Source organism: Leucopleurus acutus (assembly GCF_964270905.1).
Source record: "Leucopleurus acutus genome assembly, chromosome: 10".
Lineage (NCBI taxonomy): Eukaryota > Metazoa > Chordata > Mammalia > Artiodactyla > Delphinidae > Leucopleurus > Leucopleurus acutus.
Genome location: NC_139153.1, coordinates 102,756,178 through 102,771,319, shown reverse-complemented (window position 1 = coordinate 102,771,319; position 15,142 = coordinate 102,756,178). Strand labels below are relative to the sequence as shown.

Here is a 15,142-nt window from a genome sequence, read left to right as displayed (position 1 = left end):
TGAAAGTCACATCACAGTGCTGTCACTTCAAAAGTGTGGCACATCTAGCAGCTTCATGAACCCATGTTACAGCCCAGAAGCATCACAAATTGAAGTGAGGTGAAGACTTGATGTGCAGCTTAAATCTGTTCAGAGTTATTTTCAGCCATGAGATCATCCTCCAGAGGGAAGGGGGGCCAGCCACGCAGACTGCAGCTGGAGACCTTGCAGTGAGCACAGTTCTTCCTTCCTCGGTGTTAGGACCGTCAGCAGTTGCTAGGAGAGCAGAAAGTCTTCCTGCAGCGGTTGGCAGCCGGCAGCTTTAACTGCATTACGCAAGAGGGTCACGACGGGGGCGAGGCCTTGAGTCTCCATGGTGTCCAGGAAGCCAAGCACGCAGCAGAGATTTGACAGTTTTTAAGTGACTGCACTGTGTATCCTACTTTTCGACTTTTCTGATGTGTGTCTCACAGTTTTGTGCAGTAGTCTGTTATGGTCAGAATTCTAATCTTTTAGCTTACCTTTTCAGGTGTGAACATAGGTGAAGTCCTGGATAAGCGTTATAACGTGTATGGCTACACGGGTCAAGGCGTGTTCAGTAACGTGGTCCGAGCCAGGGATAATGCGAGGGCCAACCAGGAGGTGGCCGTGAAGATCATTCGGAACAACGAGCTCATGTAAGTTCAGGACACAGAACAAAACCTTCACCGACACCTTCACGGGCGTTCACAAATAAGCCTGTTTTTAAATAGTGACCACAATCTGTGTAGGACAGGTATTGGGCTTATAAAGCGACAGAGCAGCTCTGGGTATTTAATTGATCGTCACGTGTTGTTCTGTGAGAAGCTCTCGAGCCGCAGGCTGATTGTATTTAATTCATTTCAGTGCATTTCAGCACTTGCTTTGTGCACTGATGTCAGCTCAGACTCCTTCCGCCTACCGCTTGTCTTACCACCATCCTTTGCTGTGAATAGCTTAAGCTCAAGCCGAAAGGTGAGAAATCAAAAGGTCAGATTGATCAGGTGTCACTGAGCATACGGTGGCCTGCAAAAGGCGTGGAATCAGATAGTTCTGGGAATTATCTGTATCTGTGTCTGTTGCCTCCTCTCTTTATGAGCAGGGAGGTGATTGCATACCCGTGTGCTTTAATGCATAATCTATGCCACACACTGAGCTGGCATTAAAGTCAACTTGGCACTGGTTTGGAAACGCAAGAAAGAAGTGTTTAGGTTTATACTGAAGTCTTAGGTTGCCTAGGCTTAGAAAGTTTGTTTGATGGAAGTCCCCAACTTCTGTATTATAGACACTAATTTTAAACTGTAGTCTATTGACAAATTATAACTAGAATTTCAGAGGATAATATTCACATCAAGACATCTTGAGATAAAATGTGCAAGATTGATTTCCGTTCAAGCAAGGTGGGTTTATTCCTCTATGTTTCTGTTTTGTTCATTTTTTATTTTGGAAATTAACTCCATGAAAACAGTATTTGGCTAAGAGTAAAGTATTGTGTGAATGATATAGAGACTTGTGTTCCTCAACAGTTCTATTATCAGTACTTAAAAAAAAAAAACAGACTAAACACATCACTAAATAAATACGTATTATTTAGTTTTCCTAAATTCTTTTTTTTTTTTAATTGGGGTATAGTTGTTTTACAATGCTGTGTTAGTTTCTACTGTACAGCGAAGTGGAGTTCCCTGTGCTATACAGCAGGTTATTAGTTATCTGTTTTATACATAGTAGGGCATATATGTCAATACCAATTGCCCAATTCATCCCACCCCACACACCCACCCTGGCCCTCGCCCCGGGTGTCCCTACGTTTGTTCTCAATATCTATTCCTGCCCTGCAGACCGGTTCATCTGTACCATTTTCTAGATTCCACGTATATGCGTTAACATATGATATTTGTTTTTCTCTTTCTGACTTACTTCACTCTGTATGACAGTCTCTGGGTTCATCCACGTCTCTACAAATAACTCCATTTCGTTTCTTTTTATGGCTGAGTAACGCTCTATTGTATATATGTGCCACACCTTCTGTATCCATTCATCTGTCACTGGACATTTAGGTTGCTTCCATGACCTGGCTATTGTAAATAGAGCTGCAGTGAACATTGGGGTGCATGTGTCCTTTTGAATTATGCTCTTCTCAGGGTATATGCCCAGTAGTGGGATTGCTGGGTCATATGGTAGGTTCTACTTTTAAAGGAACCTCCATACTGCTCTCCGTAGTGGCTGTATCAATTTACATTCCCACCAACAGTGCAAGAGGGTTCCCTTTCCTCCACACCCTCTCCAGCATTTATTGTTTGCATAGTTTTCCTAAATTCTTGATGTATCCAATTTTGACCTAATTTTCTTTTTCATTTCAGGCAAAAAACTGGTTTAAAAGAACTAGAATTCTTGAAAAAATTGAACGATGCTGATCCTGATGACAAATTTCATTGTTTGCGACTCTTCAGACACTTTTATCACAAACAGCATCTCTGCCTCGTGTTTGAGCCTCTGAGGTACAGTGTCAGAACCTGTGCATTACCCTGAAAACTCAGCCTCTTCACCGTTGCCACCCTCAGTTCAGATAAATGCCGTGATAAATGTTCTGGGTATTTGATGTGTTTTTAACTATTGCTGAAGACCTAGCTTCTTGACAGTTGTTAACGTGTAAACAGTGATTGGCTGTGTACTGTGTGTCACACGCTCACCTCGTGTGGCCTTCAGCTCAGCAGAGAGTTCTCTGAAAATTAAATACTTCAAGAAAGGATTAAGCCACAGTGAAAAGAAATGGGAATAGTGGAGTAGGAATATGACATCCCCCTTCAGAATTGTGGCTTCATGTTTATGCTTTCAAGCGGAAGCCCATTCCAAATCAGTAGGAATTTTAGCACTGCATACCTTCCCTTCTCTTCATTTTGAAAATTGTGTTGTGTACACACAGTTCCATGTGCTCTCATTTCAATGTAGAATAATTTATCAAACGTTTGGGCTGTGGGAGGGGGTTCTTGAACAGAGTGTTTTCATTGTAATTCATGCTTTGAACTTGGTTTTACTTTATGCTTGAAAATGGCTTTGCCTTCCTTAATTTCCATTTTGCATTTTAACCCTAATTTTATTTGTTTTTTTCTTTCCTAAAAGTATGAATTTACGAGAGGTGTTAAAAAAATATGGTAAGGATGTTGGCCTTCATATTAAGGCTGTACGATCCTATAGTCAGCAGTTGTTCTTGGCACTAAAACTCCTTAAAAGATGCAATATCCTCCATGCAGATATCAAGCCAGACAATATCTTGGTAAGTCAAACGATCAGGCTGCCTTGTTATATCCATATAACTTCTATAATGTGATCGCCACTGTGTTCTAGAAATGACACCTTTGAAGAATAATTCAGTGCATTACCCATTACAAATGACTTTGCCAGTTTTTACTCTTCTAGAAATTGGGCCATGAAATTTTATAGTAAAGTATGAAGAGAGAGGAAGTAGGCTGCTGTCCCAATTTTTTCCGGTTGATTGATGGATTTGATGAGTGCACACAGACCCCCAGAATGCTTTGATGTAGTAACGATGGGCTTCCTCGGGTACCTGGAGAAATGCTGCAGTGTTGCTGTTTTGAAATAAGGAGTGTTCACAGTCTTTTGTTCTCTAGTTTTATAGACTGACAGAGCGAGGGACGTTTAAGGGAGTTACCCTCTCTGAAGTAGATGCATGGGGTTGAGTTTAGGGTGTCCAGGAATAATTCTTTTTCATTTATTCTTCATGCTTTAGAAGCTGTGGCTTCTGGCAGCCACACCCAGGAAAGCTCGGTCGTTCTTGGGCCTTGTATGGAAGGGAGCCTTTCCCAGTCTTGACCTCTCCTAGTTCGTGCCTTCTGGTGTGGTAGATGCAGACTTCCCAGTGCTTATGTTTTTGAAACTTAGAAACACATTACAGTGTAGTGGAGTGGAGTGATTGGTGTGTGTGCGCCCCTTCCCTCCCCAGCCCTTTCTCTGTCATGCTGTCAGAGTCAGGGCTGTTCACAGCTGGGGGATTCTAGCTCGTCTGCCCATAACATGTTCCACCTGTTTTTAAGAAAGATACAATCCCATTAAAGTTTGTTTTGGACTCCTTGTCAGTAACTTAGCTCTTAGTTCAGGTTTCGCTTTCTCTTCTTTTTTAAAATCTTAAAATATCTCCTTCCAGACCACCACATTAATGAGGCGTTCCATTTTGTACGTTTGGTCTGAGTTTCAAAGGAAGGTACTGCATCTCTGATGTTACTTGAGGTTAGAGTGGCTGAGTAATTCCAGTGAACTGGCGGCCACAGTGTCAGCTGTAGGCTGCACAGTCCACTTCATAGTTGATCTTTACCTCAATTTTTCTCTCTTTTTTTTGAATTGTGAAGTACACCATCCATATCAAAGAATGTATAAACTATGTATAAGGTAAAGGTAACTATGCACTGAACATCTGTGTAACCACCATGGAGGTTAAGTAATAAGACATTTGTTAGCATCTTAGAAGCTCTTGTTTTTAAAACTTCATTTTTCTTTGAGTTAGTGCTAAACTAGTATAGGTTTTCACATGGGTTTCAGACAGTTTGGCCTTCTTCCTGAGAAAGGAACAAACAGACATCCTCAACCACGCGGCGCTGTTTGTTAATGAAAATCCAAAGCTTCTAGCCCAGGATTTCAGCCGTCAGGCCGGCAGAAGTGCCGCGTTCCCCGCGGGCGTGTGGAGGGAAGTGCCTGAGTGTGGGTCCCTGCTGCTGAGGGCATGTCACCCAGCCCGAGCACTCCCCTGACAGACTCAGATGTTAAAGTGGCCCCGGGGTTTTCTCTGGTTACTGCAGCTGCACCCTTAAGCGGCTGAATGCAGTTTATATTTAAAAACTTTCAAAGTACTTTTCCTGTATTATCTTAATTCCGTGGATGTCGTCTGTAGTGGACCAGTCTGTAGCGCTGACCAGGCTTTATGGTATCCCAGGAGAGACCGCCCAGGGCTGCTTATTTAAAGTGTTACGTGTCTTTGGGGTGGGAACAGCAGGCCAAGTTCAGGTCCCAACTCAGAATTTGTGTGTGTCTCTTTTGAAGGGGGGCGGGGACTCTGGAATGCGGATTTCCTTCTCTTGTTAACCCTGAACATGCTCCGACTCATGAGTGTGGCAGTAGCCATGGGAGCATCTCCAGCCTCTCTCAGAAGGTGCCACTGTCGCTGTGAATGTGGAAGTGTTGACAAAGGAGAAAAGAGACAAATGACCAATACAGTGTTCCTGTTTATCCGTCTTGCCAAATATATTTAACATTTTCCTAATACTTTCTTTACATTTAAGGGATTTAATGTTTTTTAGACTCGAAGGGAGTGCTAAATTTGGGAAGGTCTAGCAGCTTCGGATGAAGAATTGTTTTTATTCTCTTTTTGTCCAAATTGAATCTGAATCATTCTTCTGCTTTCATTGCCATTGTAATTTTCTGGCAAACGAAAGTTAACTTAAGTCAGTTGTAAGTTAATCTAAGTCTGATTTCGTCCCAGTGACCGTCTTCGTGTTCCTTTAGGCAGTAACTTGATTGGTTCGGGTTTCCTGGGGGTTTTTAGAAGATGCTTTGCTTCAGTGCCTTCTGTTACTATTCCACCCTTTCCTAAATAGCTTTGGTTAAATTTACTTGGCATTATCTCTTATTTCCTCACTGAAGAAAGTTCTTTTACTAATTTATGATCAAATATTTGAGAGCTCTTAATTCTTCACAGTTAGGAAGTTGAATTATAAAATAATTAGAAAAGGAATTTTCAAGTGAGTGACTTTGTTCTCAGTATTGGGAATAACTTCTCAGAGCCCTTTTTTTTAACTGATCATGTGTCTTAATTTCTCCCAGCGTGAGTTAAACTTCAATTATAAAATGTTTTGCAGGTTAATGAATCAAAAACTATTCTAAAGCTCTGCGACTTCGGGTCGGCTTCACATGTGGCGGATAATGACATAACGCCTTACCTTGTCAGTAGATTTTATCGCGCCCCCGAAATCAGTAAGTTCCTTCCAGCGCTCCTCGACCTGGGCCGCCGTGCGCAGTGGGAGCGGCACGCTGACGGTCTAAGCAGTGTTTTCCGGCGCTGCGGCAGCTGCTTGAGTCATTCGTGAGGAAGGGAACCGTAGCCAGTTCATGCTCCTCAGGTGGGATGGCCGTGGTTGTGGCAGGTGTGGCAAGCCCTCGGCTTCGGGCGACTGCTCTCACTTCCTCAGGGCCTGTCACACTGTGGACCGTCTGGGTCCTGTGTTTCTCCCCTTCCTCGGCCTTGGCTGAGGCTGGCTAGCCCTCCACCAAAGGCGAAACGAAAGGATAGAAGAGATGCACCCTTCCTTCTGCCCCTTCACTGCTTCCCCACGCCCTCATTTTTTTAAGGTTTTTAAGTTGAAGAGTCCCTATTAAGAATTAGTGGGAAAGAATATGAAGCTAATGTGAAAGTGAGGTACTCAAGACTGTGGTTACATAGTCCGAGCTAAGTTGATTCCCCTGTTAATGGAAGTAAACAGTAGTTGATTGTTTTTATCATCATACGTTAAAATTTGTATTATGTTTTCAGTTATAGGTAAAAGCTATGACTATGGTATAGATATGTGGTCCGTAGGCTGCACCTTGTATGAACTCTACACTGGAAAGATTTTATTTCCTGGCAAAACCAATAACCATATGTTGAAGCTCGCCATGGATCTCAAAGGAAAGATGCCAAATAAGGTAGGATTTAGTGGGAGCTTGTTTCCGAGGTCTTCGTGGCGCCTCCGGCAGATTCGTGGTTGCTGACACTCATCTCTCGTGGCTATAAAACAGTTTCTGAGAGGTGGGCACGTGGCTACTCTGATTCCTTAGCTCTTCTCATTTCTGGTGTTTAAATTAGTGGTTCTAACCAGCCAAGAGCTATCAAGAGAGAATAAGAGGATCCATTTTCTCGTCTAAAGTCTGCCTTTGTGCTTTTCTTTGCTCTCCTGAATTAAGCAGAAGCGTAGGGCCCATAATTTAAGGTAGAATTGGAACTACCTTAAGAGAGGAGAGAGGATACATGCGACTGTTTTCACATCTCTGTCCTTCCCTTGTTCCACTGGTTGTCATTCAGTGATGGGCAGAGCAGCAGCAGGGTTCCTGGGAGCACACCTGTATTGGTAACAGCTGCAGTGAGAAAAGATGCAGGTCCAGGTAGGCAGATGGTGGAGGGAAGGACTCAGTCATCAGAGAATGAGCGGGGGACTTGGCGGCAGTCCGTTTATAGAGGTTGGAAGCTGCTGGGAGAGGAAGAACGTACCGAGAAAACTCACGGCAAATGACATCTTTTTAACGTGAACCTCACCCTTAATGCTTGAGCTGTAATATTAGTTTGTTTGATTAACACAAATCAAGAACTTTATAGGCATTTATAAAAATGTCTAAAGACCGTATCTTAGGCTTTTATGATTTCAGCTTATGTGCTGACTTTCTGAGAGATTTACAGATTTTTCTCCCTGTAGGTCAGAAGCCATTATGTTTTTTAAGTTCTGTCCAAATTCTGTTACGTTGGACTCGTTTAGACAGATACACAGAAATTAGCTACGTTGGTACTTGTTTTAAGGAGGCCTGACCTGCTATCACTTTAGGGCTGTTAGAACATAATTTTTTAAACGTCCTTAGGTTTCTTAACTGCCAAGAGAGAAGGCCCCACTTGTGTAGTATTTTTCCTGAGAACCACTGATGTAAGTCTCTGTTCACTTAGTCTTCAGTGTTGAATAGTGAAAGCACAACATGGTATTTATTGTAATTGGTTTAAGTCACTGCCCGGGAAAATATAACTTCATGTTGTTAAGTAGTCTTAGGTACAGCATTTGTCTGAGCTTTTCCAAAGGTGTTATTCTCTCAAGAACAAGGAATCGGAGATCATTCTCAAATAAGGAAGCAAACCCAGAGACACTAAACAGGAACACTTGTGTGACTTGTGTACTGGGGTCATCGGTAGACCAGACTACCAGTGTTGTCTAAGAGCTCAAAATCCAACTGTTCTGTTTTATTGCCAGATGATTCGGAAAGGCGTATTTAAAGACCAACATTTTGATCAAAACCTCAACTTCATGTACATAGAAGTTGATAAAGTAACAGAGAGGGTAAGTGTCCTTTAGGTGTGCTACATTAGATGATTATCTTACGTTAACGGATTGCGTGCCGGGTGGTTCTAGGAGATGCGAGTATTTTAAAACAATAAAAATAATTCCTGTTGCAGTTGGCCAGATCCTGAATAAGACACGTCAGGTTATGGAAAAGATTTTAAAATGTTTGCCTAGTATAATGAGTTTATTTTTATCGTATTTAGGCCCTTTTCTCTCTCTTGGGTCCCTCTCTTGGTCTGGCTTCCCATCCAGCTTCCGTACTGCTGCCAGTGATCTTTTTGAAAACAAATCCAAGCGTGTTACTCTCCCTGCCTAAAGATTCTTCCTTGGCGCCCTCTTACCTATAAGATAATGTATTTAACTCCTCAGAAAGACTGCGGTCCTCAGCCGTTCCCCCTCCTCACGACTCCATGGACCCCACCATCCCACACCTGGCAGTAGGCCAGCGGGCATGCTGCTTGTTCCAGACCTCCATGCCTTTGTTCACACCCCATCCTGACCTTAATCACTTAACTATGTTTTTGAATTCTCAGAATTCCTTTCTGTTGTCATTCTGATCTGTTCATAAAATTAAATTACAGAATGATGTTTAAACTATCATAGCTAACTTGGGGTTGACCTTTTTCATTCAAGTTTTTTAGGTTATATATGTTTAGTAATTTATTTAGAGATACACATTTAAAAAATTATTTGTAGGAGAAAGTTACTGTCATGAGCACCATTAATCCAACTAAGGACCTGTTGGCTGACTTGATTGGGTGCCAGCGACTTCCTGAAGACCAGCGTAAAAAAGTGCACCAGCTGAAGGACTTGTTGGACCAGATCCTAATGTTGGACCCAGCTAAACGGATTAGCATCAACCAGGCCCTACAGCATGCCTTCATCCAGGAGAAGATTTAAGCGAGATGAAGACGCTCCAAGGGTTTGAGTAATTAAATACAAAGACTGAAGAAATTTCACAGCAGTTTATTAATGTATATAAACTTATAAATATTTCTCCTGCAAATTTGAGGAAGCATGATATATTTGAATTAACACCAAGGGTGATATTTCTTTTAGAAATGTTAGTTAATCTGTTTTGTGTCTTATGTGAAATTTCACTGTAGAAATGTTTTAATTGCCAAGACTGCACAGAATTACAGTGCTAATGTAAATGGTTGCAGTTCACATAAAAGACAGAAGCATCTGTTATAAAGCGAGCAGTAATACTGGGTGGTTGATTTATTTTAGCAAACTTGGCTTCGTTTTGGTCTCCAGGTAAAAAGGCCAGCGTAAATGCTGTTTATATTCACGTTTTCCTAGGTGTGTGTGTGCAGGCCACAGCAGCATGCCCTGGGTAGTCAGTGCCGAAGGGGCCTGTTCCTTCTTGAGCCTGCCTGCAGGGATGGTCTCCTCTTTTAAAGCAGGTTGTGTACAACATTCAGTACACTGAAGGTAAGCTAAACCATCAACATCACTGGTGTTTTAAGATGTTATTTTATTGGAACAATTGACAAATGAGGGATATTAGCTTTGTGGCAGAATTCCCTGCATGTGTGATAACTGATCTTGTTTTATTTTTTGGCATTGCAACTGTGGCATAGTTACAATTTCTGTTCTGTTCATCACATTTAAAATTTGAAGAGTATGCGCTTGATGGATAGAGCGCCTTCAGTGTACTGTTTCTTATTAACTTTAATTTTTTTTAAATCAACTTGCTATAGACTTTATATACATTTTGTTTAAATACAGTTCCTAGTGACATAGAAACAATGCGTAGTTTTCATTTACTAATAACAGATGTTGAGGCCTAATTCTGGAAGTCCTCATATTTAAAAGTTAGATAGACAACATAGTGAAATTTTTAACTATTTGTATGTCATTTTGAAAGTGTACTGCTTTATGGTAAAAGTGTTTTTCATTTGTTCATTGTTTTCATTATTTGTGATCATGTTGTCTTTCAATACAGGCATAAACCTTCCACTCTTGAACAAAGCAGCTGCTTTTTAAAAGCGGTAATTGCTTCTTTACCTTTTATTTCTTTTGTAAATGAAGCTTTTCTTTAAGGATGTGACTTTAAAGTGTTGTCTATTGCATAAAACAGTTGACACTCACTTATTGTAAAGTGAAGATTGTTCTACTGCATGTGACGGTGGACCATGCAGATTTCTGTATGTTCTCAGTATGCATCACTAGGTAATAAAGTCTTTTGTGAACAAGGCATTTGTAGCCATTTTTAAAAGTTTTTGTCTTCAGTGCTGGTAAGTCAGGTAAACGATATAGAGTTAAAAGCAACCTTGCGTTTCTTCCTTTAAGTCTTTAACTGAAAGAATTATTTGTTAAAGATGTAAACCTAGCCAGAAGTTTATCATTTTATTAATAATTAGGATCCTAATTATTTCATCAAAAAATTCTACCAGTATTGTCAGCTTTCAGTGTAGTGAGGTAATTCCTGTAGGTTATGGGGTATAATTCAGGATTTAACTAATGTTTCTGCTATTTTCTCACTTTTCCTTCTGATGGTGCGGAAAGAGAAAAAGGAAAACGGGGCACAGGCCACTCACCGCCTTCTCCAAGGGGTCTGATTTGCTGAGACACCAGCTTCACCTTCTTAACAAGGTTATTTCTGACAGCATGTGTAGATAAACATTTAGCAACAATTTAAAACAAAATCATGTAAATCGGTTTGGCTTTGCAACACGAAGAAATTAGTATTTTTTAACATGATAGCAGAGAATTTTCAGAAATGTATGTAATCTTTTCTGTTTGGGTGGTAAAATTAATGCTTGTCTCCCTGAGGAATGTGGAAAATCATCAGATTTTAGGGGTTTAAATAATATTTTTAAATTGTAAATGGGATTTTTTTATTCACCCAGGCACCTAATTACAACAAGCATGCACATTTTGGTGCATTCAAGAATGGAAAATCAGAGTAGCAGCATTCTTCTGGTGGGTTTACTCCATTTAAAGGCATGAGATGCACTACAGCCAGGAAGGTGATAGGTGATACGATAGGCCAGCTTTGACTCTGTACCCCCGGTCTCCTCGTGGTTCAGACGTAAACTGACATAAACGCCAGGTGGTTCTCATCCTCAGGTGGTGGCGCCTTGTAAACAAGGCGCCACAGGTGCAGCTTTCCTACCTGAGTGAAACGGGTAGTGATTTTCCCACCGCTGTTTACTTTGGTGATAATATGCTGCATGGTCAAGTCTCTCCTAGGCATTTTCACTCAGAATATTGATAGTTAGCGTTTGTATGTTTCTGGTGATTTTCATGGCTTCATTTTATATACTTATTTAAGTAAGTTAACTTCCACTTAGAGACAGTTCATCTTATGCCTTCAAAACTGTTACGTGTTCTTTAAAAAACAAAGTTGCTTGTTACTTGTTCTTTGTGTTTTAGGTGCAGCTCAGTGGAAGATGATGACACCAGAAGACATGAGCTAAGGTTTCTGTCCTATAAAAGATTAAAAAAAAAAAAGAATCCTCCATTTAATTTTTGTCCAGTTTTTTAGTTTTCAGCATTATGATTTGGGGTGCATTACTGTTGGGGGCTTAGAGTGGCACTCCTGTGTTCATTGTAAAGTTTTCGCTTTATCACGCTTCCTGCCTCTCCCCCGCTTCCCCCCCCCCCCCAGGATGAGAGTAGTGGTCAGATCTAGTGATGTTGGCCGTGTGGGTGGTGAGGTTCCACATCACACGTGGTTGTCAAAATTGGTCCCTAAGGATTATTAGAAAGACAGTAGCCACCGGAAGAGCATCCGTCTGAAGGTAGCCGCCCACGTGCGGTGCCACGTCTCCTTGGCTGGTGCAAAGGGTCGGAAGGAGCCCTGAGAGCGAGCGCTGCTCAGCGCCTGGGGCGCCCTCTTCTCCAGCTCGCCCGCAGTGTCTGTGTTCAGCCGCTGCTCCGGGCGCGGTCTTGAAGTAGACCAGATACCCAGAGCACTGCCAGCGTTCCTTCCTAAGGGAAATGGCGAGGGCGCGTTCCGTAGATCTTTGAAATTCCCGAACTCAGCATTCCTTGATTTATCTACTTGAAAAGAACCCTGTAAGCAGTGTTAATCCACACACACGTAATTGTATTGGAGTCTGTAATGTTCTAAGGCAGAGAGACGTGGAGCTCCGCAAGCCCTCTGCTAGGTGGGCCCAGGGCATGGACCGTCCTCCACAGACGCGCGGTCAGCTGCTGTGTAGTTACTCTCACAAAGGTCTTGCTGTATTTCACTTTATGGCAAAAATGATGCCAAGTGATTGTGAGACTTCAGGGTCCATAAGTCCTAGGACATAACCCACAAAGATGGCGTAGTTCTCTCTGTAGTTGGGGGGATAGTTGAGCTTCCACATTTTAGACACCGTTCTCTGGGTAGACCTGTTCTCGAAGGTTATCAGAAATTAGGCTGCAACGTCAGGGTTTTGAAGGGAGTGTCTTGTCGTAAATCTTAAGACCCTCCCAGCATTTGTATTCACCCTCACCTTCACGTCCTTATTAATAGCGTCCTGTTTCTTTATTCCCCAGTGCCTGTTTCATTCCACTCTACTTTTTCTCAAAATAATTTTGTGTTTAAAAAAAATTGTTTTTTGCCATTATAATTACCACTTTCTTTTCTTGACTAAAACAAATACTCAGGACATTTTTACAGTCACAGTGTTTTGGGTATGTGGTGGAGGCAGTGAGGTGCAGAGTTCTCAGGTTTGTCCCTTTTTGCATTCTTCCCCCTCCCCTTCACCTGGACTTCTGTAGCTGGCCGGGGTGAAGGAGAATCTCTGAAACGGGCATCACATGTCTTCAGATTTAGGCCGAGCAGTTGAGGGAATCCCCTTTTAAATGTCGAGATAGGAAAGAAGCCAGATATCAAGTGCGCAGTTACTTTATGTTAGTTATCATGACATTGTCAGAAATTGGGCCTCATAAAGTGCTTTCTTTTTCATAGAATCCTAGTTCAGGCGTATATTTAACGTAAATTTTATCATTCTTTTCTGAGACGAAATGTCCTTATAGAAATGTTCACTACAAATTCATGTGTTTTACATGTCAATTAATGTACACTAAATTGACTTTTAAAATGCTTTCCAGTTATTTTGATAGATATCATCATGGTATCTTTAATTTTTCTTCTCCTATGTGTAGGGTAAGGGACTGTTCTTCTGAAGAATCTTTCCATTTAGTGATCAAGATATGGAAGCTCATCTCTGAAAATACTTGACATGTATCCTAATTATTCCCAGTGTCATTTGAATTGTAAGTTGCATTTCAGCAGCAATGTTCCCAGTTGACTTATTAGGAAAATGTAATAAAATGTGCCTCTTGTTACCATACTGCCTCCTGAGTTTTCATTGCTCGAGTTTGGTATCTTACATTTAGCTTTAGGTCAGAAACACTCTTTCTTACCTGGTCTTCATAGATGTGCTTCGCGGAGTGTTTTGTGCTCAGATACGACTGGGAGCCGCCAGGTTAGGGAAAGTTGTCGGAAGACATCCAGCAGGCTTTGTGAGTCTCACGCAGGGGAGGGTGGGGAGGAGGTCCCGCCGAGCGAGCGGACCTGCGCTCAGAACCTGCAGCCCGGAGACAGCCTGCAAGCCGCTCAGCGCAGAACACATGCCAGAGGGTGCTGTGTTCTCGTTCCCGCTACACATGCTTCCCTTTTCCTAGGGATAGAAACTGCGTAACGGGATGACCCCTTCCTGTGATGACTTAAATCAGTCAGTTCATTGCAGGCAAGGAAGCCTGACGAGTATTGGACCCCTGTCCGCTTCTGCCCATTCTTTATTTTCTCTTAAGGAACTGTCTTCAGCTTTAAACAGAACAGTGATGAAATACTTAAGAGGAACAGGGAGGTCGTGTGAACCTTCAGCACACGCAAAACAGGACCGGAGGGCGGAGGGCAGAGGCCCAGGCTGGCTTTGTAGAGCACGTCCGATCCAGCTGGAGCCCCTGCCAGCGGTGGCTGGCCAGGTCGCGGTGGTTGGAGCGATGGGCTGAGTGGCAGCGGCTCTGGAGAGCCTTCTTGTCAAAGCCCCGGGTGTGTTTCCTGTGCGGCCTGGTACAGGACTAAGAGCTGTGTAGTCATCTATCCAAAGTGATGGGCAGGGGTCATGAGATCCTGTTTTTATCAGGGGAAGTAGTATGCAGGGTGGATTTAGGTTGATGGCAACTTTCAGCACGGGCTTTCGTCTACGGATGAGAAACTCAGACTCTACCTCAGTTAAGACCCGGAAAGGAGCCAAGAAGAGGTGTCAGTGCTGGAGGCTGAACGTGGGATCCACGAGCAAGCCGGAAAGCCAGAGTTAACTAGAATTTCCTGAGCAGGGTTACTTTGTACGTGTCTGTTGCAAACTTTGCCAACTGTTTCTGCAAAAACAGTGGTAGAAGTTGACTTCCAGCAGGTCTGGGAAGTAGCAAAATGTCTTGAATTTGTTGATAACTACACATCAACCCCCCCCCCCCCGCCCCCGCTCCGTGGTGAGTTTTTCTCCTCACCGGTTTCTATGTGTTGCCTGTTTTCCCCCATCATTGTACGCGGTGCCTCGTTCTAGGGCCTCGGTTTAAACACCGGAAAGAGAATCCAATCCCAGCAACTCTGTTTTAACCAAGTGCTCCAGACATGTTATATAATTACCAGTCCCTTTGCCTCATAATTGAAGTCTTAGCCGTGCTGCTAACAGCTTTTACATAACTACATTTAGAGCAATTTGGGACTCTTAACTGAAAGCTATCTGGTAGGTGTTTCAGTTGTTACTTTCTTTTTATTTTTTTAGGTCCAATGGCATCCTAAATAAAACAGTCTGGTTATGTTCCCAATGAGAAATTTGCCATTACCTACCTCTAAGACATTACAGGTCCCCAGTGCCCGGCACGTGCCTCCCGAGAAGTGGAACGCTGACGGTCTATCGTGAGCTGTCACTTAATCCGGTGACAGTCCAGTGCCGGGGCAGCCCACTCCAACCGCTCTGCCCTCCTGTGCCCTTCCTACTCTCTCTGATGACGTGCCTGAGTTTGCCAGGCACTTAATTCACTTGATCTCACGTGATTATATGAGATAAAAGGTATCCTACTCGCTTTACAAATTGGGTAAGTGAAGAACA

At 42.6% G+C, this 15,142-nt stretch overlaps 1 protein-coding gene across 11 annotated transcripts in view; it reads left to right on the top strand.

Annotated features, from left to right (window-relative positions):
- The window catches only part of PRP4K (pre-mRNA processing factor kinase PRP4K), a 40,852-nt gene extending 27,496 nt beyond the window's left edge, over window positions 1–13,356 (top strand). The window contains exons 9-17 of one of the 11 annotated variants that reach the window (XR_014326517.1): window positions 509–656; window positions 2,358–2,495; window positions 3,118–3,271; window positions 5,865–5,979; window positions 6,536–6,687; window positions 7,992–8,078; window positions 9,384–9,515; window positions 10,030–10,075; window positions 10,593–13,356. Coding sequence is in view for 3 of the 11 variants with exons in the window: in XM_082848237.1 (XP_082704363.1) it covers window positions 509–656; window positions 2,358–2,495; window positions 3,118–3,271; window positions 5,865–5,979; window positions 6,536–6,687; window positions 7,992–8,078; window positions 8,778–8,981 (998 nt within the window). In the remaining 8 variants the exon portion in view is untranslated. Of the gene's footprint in view, window positions 1–508; window positions 657–2,357; window positions 2,496–3,117; window positions 3,272–5,864; window positions 5,980–6,535; window positions 6,688–7,991; window positions 8,079–8,777 lie in introns of all 11 variants that reach the window. The other 10 variants (XR_014326519.1, XR_014326521.1, XR_014326518.1 and 7 more) reach the window with 10 other exon arrangements.
- The last annotated feature ends 1,786 nt before the right edge of the window (window positions 13,357–15,142 follow it).